At 42.6% G+C, this 10,352-nt stretch overlaps 1 protein-coding gene across 4 annotated transcripts; it reads left to right on the top strand.

Moving 5' to 3' along the window:
- Positions 1–682: 682 nt before the first annotated feature.
- On the top strand, positions 683–9,563 carry olah (oleoyl-ACP hydrolase). Of its 4 annotated transcripts, none has more exons than XM_024441853.2 (7): positions 683–796; positions 3,318–3,448; positions 7,110–7,248; positions 7,464–7,563; positions 7,737–7,906; positions 8,779–8,861; positions 9,140–9,563. In XM_024441853.2, the coding sequence occupies exons 2-7, from the start codon at positions 3,322–3,324 to the stop codon at positions 9,280–9,282; spliced, it is 762 nt and encodes a 253-aa protein (XP_024297621.1). In that variant the 5' UTR covers positions 683–796; positions 3,318–3,321; the 3' UTR covers positions 9,283–9,563. The 4 variants fall into 4 exon arrangements, with proteins under 4 accessions (XP_024297621.1, XP_024297622.1, XP_024297623.1 ...); XM_024441854.2 differs by having other exon boundaries at positions 687–796; positions 3,313–3,448; XM_024441855.2 differs by having other exon boundaries at positions 720–771.
- Positions 9,564–10,352: the final 789 nt, after the last annotated feature.

Below are 10,352 nucleotides of genomic sequence, written 5' to 3'. Positions count from 1 at the left end.
AGTACTATACATCCAGAATAACATTATTTATATATGTAATATGATATGTAGTACTGTACATCCATAGTTAAGTTATTTATATATTTAATATAATATATATAAATTAATTATTTACCATGTAATTCCACACTCCAGACTTCAGATGAAACTTTTGATCTATTTCAGCATCCGTTTACTAACCAAACCTGAAGAAGAGAAGAACCAGGACTGTGGTAACAGAGGCAGAGAAATACTTGGGATTGTAAGGATTTGCTGCAGAACAGCTGCAGGGGGTGTTGAGTGGTAGTGTTCTGACACAGGAGGTTGGTGCCACCTTAATTGGGGAAGACAGGCTCGTGTTAATGACTGGAGCACAATAGGTGGAATGGTATCAAATACTTAAAACACATGGTTTCCATGTGATTGATGCCATTCCATTTGCACCTTTCCAGCCATTATTATGAGCTGCCCTCCCTTCAGCAGCCTCCATTGGTTCTGGAATAGGACTAGATAGGGTTAAATAGTGGAATGGGTTGGTGTTTTTTTTAGAGAGAGAGGGCTAATAGTTGGCAGGGCAATTTTCCCTTTTCCCAATTTTGTATTACCTTATTAAGAATTTAATGTCGGTAGGCTGTGAATGGCCTCACACACCAGCACAGTAGGTGGCAGTGTATGCATCTAAAAGTTGGATGCGATCTGCCAGCCAATTCGCTAAGAAGAAGAAGAAGAAAAAAAGGAAAGGAGGAGAAGAACCAGGAAGCTTTAAAATTGAAGGAATTGCTTTGAGAAAATGTGAGGTGCCACCACTATTTAACAGGTATTTACAGTATGACATACTAGTTAACGCTTAGAAATTATTCAGTGACGTGAGATTTAGTAAGCTACATTAAGTGTAAGAACTGGATCTGGCAGTAATGTGACCAAAATCCAAACAAACATGGTTCGTTTGCGGTAGCTTATAAACCTATACATTGCACCTGGTATAAAAAAAAGTTTGCGTTTTGGTAGTCGTCAGTTTGTTCCATTATACCTTTGCATCCTGATGCACAGGAAAGTATGAGGGCTTTCGCACCAAATTGGTTTCGAGCGTCTTTTACGATCTCTGGCACATATTCGCCCTTATTTCGGTTCGTTTGGACGGGTGTGAACTCTATCAGCACACGGGAGCGCACTAACAACGCACCGTGGTTCACTCAAAAAAAGGGTGCTCGGTCCGATTCCATTCGTGACGTGGTGCCAGTTCCATTCGTGACGTGGTGCCAGTCTGGACCAAAAACAGGGAAATAACCCGAGGCACGCAGTATTATTGGTTGTTTGACTGCAACATTCGATGATACTCACGCAGTAGCTTACCATAACTTGATATGTCTGAAACATTATGTGAGTAGTCAGCGCATTTATGAGAGCATGCTCATTAGGGCCCGAGTCTATACCAGGGATAAAGACTACTGAATATACCCTATCCACGGCGCGGTTAGAGCGAGAGGCTATTGCGCTGTTTTCTCCTGCATGTTGTTGGAAGACGAAAGTGATATGAAGTTTGAGAGGCAAGTTATGCTTCTTGATCATCAATAATGGATTAAACATGAACATTTTTCTCCAATAAACAAATTACTTGCATGAACACATGGTTTTGTTTAGGCGTTTTAGTTTGTTTGAAATTGGGCAATCGGAAACCAACCAGACGCCTCACAAGTCCTCAACTGGCAGCTTTTTAATTTATTTATTTCACCTTTATTTAACCAGGTAGGCTAGTTGAGAACAAGTTCCCTTTTACAACTGCGACCTGGTCAAGATAAAGCATAGCAGTGTGAACAGACAACAACACAGAGTTACACATGGAGTAAACAATAAACAAGTCAATACACGGTAGAAAAAAATAGTCTATATAATTGTGTGCAAAAGGCATGAGGAGGTAGGTGAATAATTGCAATTTTGCAGATTAACACTGGTGTGATAAATGATCAGATGGTCATGTGCAGGTAGAGATACTGGTGTGCAAAAGAGCAGAAAAGTAAATAAATAAAACAGTATGGGGATGAGGTAGGTAAATTGGGTGGGCTATTTACTGATGGACTATGTGCAGCGATAGGTTAGCTGCTCAGATAGCAGATGTTTAAAGTTGGTGAGGAAGATAAAAGTCTCCAACTTAACCGATTTTTGCAATTTGTCACAGGCAGCAGAGAACTGGAAGGAAAGGTGGCCAAATGAGGTGTTGGCTTTAGGGATGATCAGTGAGATACACCTGCTGGAGCGTGTGCTACGGGTGGGTGTTGCCATCGTGACCAGTGAACTGAGATAAGGCGGAGCTTTACCTAGCATGGACTTGTAGATGACCTGGAGCCAGTGGGTCTGGCGACGAATATGTAGCGAGGGCCAGCCGACTAGAGCATACAGGTCGCAGTGGTGGGTGGTATAAGGTGCTTTAGTAACAAAACGGATGGCACTGTGATAAACTCCATCCAGTTTGCTGAGTAGAGTATTGGAAGCTATTTTGTAGATGACATCGCCGAAGTCGAGGATCGGTAGGATAGTCAGTTTTACTAGGGTAAGTTTGGCGGCGTAAGTGAAGGAGGCTTTGTTGCGGAATATAAAGCCAACTCTAGATTTGTTTTGAGATTGGAGATGTTTGATATGAGTCTGGAAGGAGAGTTTACAGTCTAGCCAGACACCTAGGTACTTATAGATGTCCACATATTCTAGGTCGGAACCATCAAGGGCTAGGTGAGGCAGCGAACGGCTGCTATTTGGTTTTACTAGGGAGCAGTTGGAGGCCACGGAAGGAGTGTTGTATGACATTGAAGGGCCAGTGTCCAAGTATACAGAATGGTGTCGTCTGCGTAGAGGTGGATCAAGGAATCGCCCGCAGCAAGAGCAACATAATTGATTTATACAGAGAAATGAGTCGGCCTGAGAATATAACCCTGTGGTATCCCCATAGAGACTGCCAGTGGACCGGACAACATGCCCTCCGATTTGACACACTGAACTCTGTTTGCAAAGTAGTTGGTGAACCAGGCAAGGCAGTCATTAGAAAAACCGAGGCTACTGAGTCTGCCGATAAGAATATGGTGATTGACAGAGTCGAAAGCCTTGGCTAGGTCGATGAAGACGGCTGCACAATACTGTCTTTTATCGATGGCGGTTATGATATCGTTCAGTACCTTGAGCGTGGCTGAGGTGCACCCGTGACATCAAATAGTACCAGCAAAACACCAGTCTCAAGGTCAACAGTGAGGAGGCGACTCCAGGATGCTGGCCTTAGCAAATGTCATCTTCAATTTTACAGCATTATACATAGGCCTATTCCTTATTTTCATTTCTCTTGTCAAGCACAGTAGAATGGACAAGGTGATCAACTGCTTCAGTAAGAGACCTGATGCCGTGGCCAGGCTGATATGCTTCCCATGGGCAGGTGGAGGCTCCATACACTATGCACGCTGGGGGAAAATCCTCACCTCCATTGAAGGTAATGATGATGATAATAATACATTGGATTTACATATCCATTTTCAAAGACCCAAAGGCGCTTTACATAAGGTGCTATTATTTTTAGAGCCCGACCGATAAATCGGTTGACCAATATTATCGGCCAATTATCTTATCTTTCTTCTCTTTTATCTTTCACAGAAATATGTCTGTCTTTATTCCGCATATAAACCTGCAATATTATATACATAGAATTAACGAATACAGTATGTCTTAATTGCTGTCATTTTTAGAATATTTCAATGGTTGCCTAAAGATGGCATTCTAGGAGATGCTCATTGAACAACATTCAGCCCTAAGTCAAGAGAGAGTAGGCATGGTGGTTTGACGGTGAGTAGCTTGCCACATCTAGTGATGGCATATTTGAATAAGTACATAATCAAAGTACACTTCACCAAGCAAACAGCCCTGTCCTCATCCCATTCTCACTTAGTTAACGTTAGCTGGCTAGCTAGACAGCTATGTAGTTAGGCTCTATCTAGCCGGCAAGATACTTTTGGGCATGTAGTGTGTGTGGACACCTGCTTGTCGAACATCTCATTCCAAAATCATGGGCATTAATATGGAGTTGGGCCCACCATTGCTGTATAACAGACTCCAGTCTTCTGGGAAGGCTTTAGACTAGATGTTGGAACATTGCTGCGGAGACTTGCTTCCATTCAGCCACAAGCATTAGTGAGGTCGGGGACTGATGTTGAGCAATTAGGCCTGGCTCGCAGTCGGCGGTCCAATTCATTCCAAAGGTGTTCGATTGGGTTCAGGTCAGTGCTCTGTGCAAGTCAGTCAAGTTCTTCCACACTGATCTCGACAAACCATTTCTGTATGGACTTGCTTTGTGCACAAGGGCATTGTCATGCTGAAAAAGGAAAGGGCCTTCCCTAAACTGTTGCCACGAAGTTGGAAGCACAGAATCGTCTAGAATGTCATTGTATGCTGTAGTGTTAAGATTTTAGTTCACTGGAACTAAGGGCCCAAGCCCGAACCATAAAAACACATCCCCAGACCATTATTCCTCCTCCACCAAACTTTACAGTTGGCACTATGCATTGGGGCAGATGGCGTCCTTCTGGCATCTGCCAAACCCAGATTTGTCCGTCGGACTGCCAGATGGTGAAGTGTGATTTATCGCTCCAGAGAATGCGTTTCCACTGCTCCAGAGTCCAATGGCAGCGAACTTTAAACTACACCAGCCAACGCTTGGCATTGCGCATGGTGATCTTAGGCTTGTGTGGCTGCTCGGCTGTGGAAACCCATTTAATGAAGCTGCCGACAAACAGTTATTGTGCTGGCGTTGCTTCCAGAAGGAGTTTTGAACTCGGTAGTGAGTGTTGTACCTGAGGACAGACTATTTTTACGCGCCTCAGCACTTGGCGTCCCGTTCTGTGAGCTTTGGTGGCCTACCACTTTGCGGCTGAGCCGTTGTTGCTCCTAGACGTTTCCACTTCACAACAGCACAGTTGATCGGGGCAACTCTAGCAGGGCAGAAATTTGACGAATGACTTGTTGTGTTGGAAAGGTTGCATCCTATGATGGTGCCACGTTGAATGTCACTGTGCTCATTCTACTGCCAATGTTTGTTTATGGAGATGGCTGTGTGGGCATGGCATATGTATGCGTGTGTGTGTATATGTGTGTAAGTATGTGTGTTAACCTAGCTAGCAATCTCTGTGCTACTTATGTGCGGACACCGGACTGACGCCAAAGTGAACACTCCTTGATACAAAAATAGCACTTACTGTGTGGGCTTATTTAGTTCATTTTCCACAAACTACAAAAAGCAAGATATTTGGCGCCAGTCTATCATTCGGTCATGCGCTTGCATTCATGATGAGATAGCTGAATTAGGTGTATGACTAAAACCATTGCGGCAAGGATTTTCTTGCATTAACGTTTTCAGTCATCAGCGTATGCCATTTGCAGTTGAAATATACACTGAGTGTACAAAACTTTGACACCTGCTCTTTCCATGACATGGACTGAACAGGTGAAAGCTATGATCCTTTATTGATGTCCCTTGTTGAATCCTCTTCAATCAGTGTAGATAAAGGGGGAGAGACAGTTTCAACAGTTTCCTCTGTGTATCAAGAATGGTCCAACACCCAAAGGACTGCTAGCCAACTTGACACAACTGTAGGAAGCATTGGAGTCAACATGGGCCAGCATCCCTGTGGAACGGATTTGGCACCTTGTAGAGTTCATGCCCTGTCAAATTGAGGCTATTCTGTCAGCAAAAAGGGGTGCTACTCAATATTAGGAAGGTGTTCCTAATGTTTTGTACACTCAGTGTATAGCCAATACATGTTGTATTGAATATCAGTGTAATTTACATTATGGTTTCTGTAAGAAAACATTGGCGTAATGAACAGCTAGCATGTGCACTAACCAAGATCTCAAAGCAAGGTTTCCATAAAGTGTTGGTTTACATGACCTTTGACTATTGACAAAAGGAACACCTATGTGAGAATGCTGTTCATTGACTACAGCTCAGATTTCAACACCATAGTGCCCAGGATCACTAAGCTAAGGACTCTGGGCCTAAACACCTCCCTCTGCAACTGGGCTGTTGTGGAGCAGGTCGAAAGTTTCAAGTTCCTTGGTGTCCACATCACCAACGAACTATCATGGTCCAAATATACCAAAACAGTCATAAAGAGGGCACAATAAAACCTTTCCCCCCTCAGGAGACTGAAAAGATTTGGCATGGGTCACCAGATCCTCAAAAGGTTCTACAGCTGCACCATCGAGAGCATCTTGACCGGTTGCATCACCGCCTGGTATGGCAACTGCTCAGCAGCTGACCGCAAGGGACTACAGAGGGCTCAACTAACCTGTTCCCCCGCACACTGACTTGATACAAGTGCCCTCTCTATATATCCTCGTTATTCTTATTGTGTGACTTTTTATTTTAGTCTACTTAGTAAATTTTTTCTTAACCCTTCTTGAACTGCACTGTTGGTTAAGGGCTTGTAAGTAAGTATCTCACCGTAAAGTCTTCACTTGTTGTATTTGGCGCATGTGACAAATAAAGTTTGATTTGAAAGCACTACATTGAATCTACTCAAAACAAATGCTGACACCTAGTGTTGACATGAACTGCGTGGTACTGCATTTCAATGAATAGGTTGTGAACGTGTGAACAGTGAAGTTTAACATTTATGGAGACAGTGTGATTCATTCATCCCTTGTTTAATAGTTTGCTTGTGGCGTTTCAGCAACAAAACAATTCTGCATTTTTATCCCCTGCTATAGATGGACAAATCTTTTTAAGTTCAACCTAAGAAGGTAAACGGAACAAGTGTTTGGTATTTATAGAGGATTTAGTAGCTTTTTGATGTAAACCACATCATTTTAATATTTAGTTAAGAAATTATCCTTTAGAGTATCTGTTAATCCTTTGGAGCACAGTTTGTAGTTAAAAATAATAATTCATTCCACCTCTTAAAAAATACAATATCGATAATCAGTGACTTTTTCCTCCCTAAAATCGGTATCGGACCCAAGAAACCCATATCGGTCAGGCTCTAATTTATATTATAAAAATAGGATTGGTCAATTGAAATTGCATCATGATTCATGAGCTGTAGGTTTAGTGAAGGGAAAGGAGACCCAATGTTTCTATCTCCCACTTTGTTCTTTGCTAGTGTATGCTGTTAAACTTCCTGGCCGGGAGGCTCGAGCCAAAGAGCCCTTCTTTCAAAGCATGGAGCAGATTGTAGATGAGGTCATCAATGTGCTACTGCCGGTGCTCAAGGAGAAACCGTTTGCCCTCTTTGGCCACAGGTACAAGTAGAAAAATATCAGCAGTGCCACTTAGGTATGAAACTCGTCACCCAGAACCAAATCGGGTTGTCACGAGTACAGTTTGATGGCACACTTAATTACTGAGGGAACTGTTTGATCTATAGTCATCATGGTCCTTATCTGAAGCTACATTTTATTGATCCAAAGGTGTCAGAATTGTGATGACCTTTTATCGCTATTCTGCACTGTCACAGCTTTGGCGCCATGACCAGCTTTGCTATAGCAGATACTTTGAAAAGAGTCCACAAGCTGGAACCAATTCACATCTTCCTGTCTGGTGCCTCTGCACCCTACGTGAGTACTATAATAGCAATCATGTAACAACGGAACAGCATTTATACAATCTAACTTTACTACGACATTTGTATGACATGTAACCATATGGGCATTTCTCATACCTTTTGAAATGCTACCAGTTAATGTACTGACCTAAAGCAGACATCCTTTAGTTTTTCCTTGCTTTCTAGTCTGAGATGCGTATCCAAGCCCCAAAGAGAAGTGATTTATCAGACGAGGAGTTCCTCCAGTGGATGACCAGGATTGGTGGGACTCCCCCCGAGTTACTGGCCAATCCTGAGGTTGTAAAGCTCTTCCTACCTGCGCTGAAAGCCGACCTCCACGTGGTGGAGAACTACAGGTGGGCGTCTCTAGCTTTGTCACAATTCTCTCTTTCCTCCCAAAGTGTGCACTTTCACTAATTTGAAAGGAAATTGCTGGTATAAGAAATATGGTGGAAATTTCCCCACACTTCAGAAGATAGGAGATATTATTGGGACGCACATTCTATTAGCACCTCTGGCCTGTAAATGTTAATTAGCAACACATTTATTACCCCTTATACCATGGCATTGTTGAATACTCAATTCTGATTGTCTAGAAGGGCATTCTAGAGCGTGCATTATTTCCCTATAATGCACTGTATAATGCAATGGCTATGGAGTTAAAGACTATCTGAACACGCCGATTGGCACGTGTTTTTCTGTTTCTCATTAGAAAAACAAGATTTCAGTCGAGGTGTGTTTCCTGACCGGTTCCGCGGTTGGTTAATGTTTTTCCCCCATGAGACACTGTAGCCTATTTCACTTCCTCAAAATCTCAAGAAATCTGTAATCAATGTTGACCTTTTTTGTCGGATGTTCTAGTTGAGTAAATGTTTGGAGTATTTCTCAAGTAAAAAAAGTTCAACATGTCTTAATCAGTCGATCTGTTTCACTGTCCATGCTATTGGATAGAGTGCAATCATCGCAGCTGTTCACCCCATGTTAGTGGGAAAATAGACAGTCAAATGAATTTACCCATTGTGGCACACGGATGTTCCAAACTCCATTTTTTTTAGATGAGACTGACTTTATAACAAAAATAACTGTTTTTGACTTTAATCGATGCTACACAGCCCGTTTTCAAAGGGATTCGTTGCTCTTTAAAGGCAGTCGCTCTTTAATTCTGACATGGTCTATGTTTGAGCTGCTTTTGTATAAATATGTAATCAAGATTGTTCTTGTGTTCCAGGTGTGACAAGCCAGAGAGTCCTCTCCTCTCATGCCCAGTCACATGCTTCGATGGAAAGCAGGACATGCCTCATGACTTACAAGGTCAGCGCTCTGTCTCGTGCATGTCTGCTTTCCATGTGATGTCTAGCGATTCTCTCCATAAGTTACTCTGCTGTAACACCCTGTGATTAACACAACAAAAATGGCCATTTTGTCCTAAGTGATGAGCACAGTTCAGCTGTAGGTTCCTGGCTGTTTGTGTAAGGTCTTCAGAGAACTCTGAAGTTGCTTTAGAACTTTAGTTGCTGAAACCGAATTGTGATCTGTTTCCATCACAACTGTAAATGTGGTATGTGCCTTTCCCTTTTCTCATTTAACAGCATGGAAAGACATATCATCTGGAGATTTTGCAGTGCAAATGCTACCTGGAGCTCACTTTTATTTAAAAGATGCAGCCAATGAGAAGATCATATTGGACTACATCACAAAGTATCTGGAGATGGCGGAAATGGACTACTTGTAGCTATGACGGGCACAGTGGCAGTAAAGGAAATGTATCATGTTATGTTTTCATTGTAGTAACACAACCAGTTTTACTTAGTCCAATAAGCATTTCAACAATAGTATCTATGCCTTTGAGCAATAATGCAAATGATGGAAGTAGAGTTTGTTGACCATGTGAATCTAGCCAATGCGTCTAGGATTTTACGAGTGACGTAAGATGTATTACAGCCTAAAATGGAATCCAGAGAGATTGCCTGACTAGTTCTCAAATCAAATAAATAAAATGTTATTGGTCACGTACACATGATTAGCAGATGTTATTGCGCGAGTAGCAAAATGCTTGTGCTTCTAGTTCCGACAATGGAGCAATATCTAACAATTCCACAACAAATACCTAATACACACAAATGTAAGGAATCGAATAACAATATATAAATATATGGATGAGCAATGATAGTGGCATAGCCTAAGATGCAATAGATAGTATAAAATACAGTATACGTATGAGATGAGTAATGCAAGATATGTAAACATTATTAAAGTGACTAGTGTTCCATTATTAAAGTGGCTAATGATTTCAAGTCCATGTAGGCAGCAGCCTCTAATGTACTAGTGATGGCTGTTTTAACAGTCTGATGGCCTTGAGCTAGAAGTTTTTTTCAGTCTCTTGGTCCCAGCTTTAATGCACCTGTACTGACCTTGCCTTCTGGATGGTAGCAAGGTGAACAGGCAGTGGCTCAGGGGGTTGTTGTCCTTGATGATCTTTTTGGCCTTCCTGTGACATCGGGTGTTGTAGGTGTCCTGGAGGGCAGGTAGTTTGCCCCCGGACGCGTTGTGCAGACCACACCACCCTCTGGAGAGCCCTGCGGCTGTGGGCGGTGCAGTTGCCGTATCAGGCGGTGATGCAGCCCGACAGGATGCTCTCAATTGTGCATCTGTTAAAGTTTGAGTGTTTTGGGTGACAAGCCAAATTTCTTCAGCCACCTGAGGTTGAAGAAGCGCTGTTGCGCCGCCTTCACCACACTGTCTGTATGAGTTTGTCAGTGATTTGTACGCCGAGGAACAACTTTCCACCTTCTCCACTGCTGT

This window comes from Oncorhynchus tshawytscha, linkage group LG13 (genome assembly GCF_018296145.1).
Source record: "Oncorhynchus tshawytscha isolate Ot180627B linkage group LG13, Otsh_v2.0, whole genome shotgun sequence".
Taxonomy (NCBI): domain Eukaryota; kingdom Metazoa; phylum Chordata; class Actinopteri; order Salmoniformes; family Salmonidae; genus Oncorhynchus; species Oncorhynchus tshawytscha.
Note: the sequence above shows the minus strand (reverse complement) of the source record. Positions and strands in the feature narration are given on the sequence as shown.

What these genes read in the sequence shown, in the direction of transcription:
- olah (XM_024441853.2), top strand. Translation starts at nt 3,322, where the DNA reads ATGGACAAGGTGATCAACTGCTTCAGTAAGAGACCTGATGCCGTGGCC. An exon ending in CTGGTGCCTCTGCACCCTAC is followed by an intron (nt 7,564 to 7,736) that starts GTGAGTACTATA and finishes CTTGCTTTCTAG; the next exon opens with TCTGAGATGCGTATCCAAGC. An exon ending in CATGCCTCATGACTTACAAG is followed by an intron (nt 8,862 to 9,139) that starts GTCAGCGCTCTG and finishes CTCATTTAACAG; the next exon opens with CATGGAAAGACATATCATCT.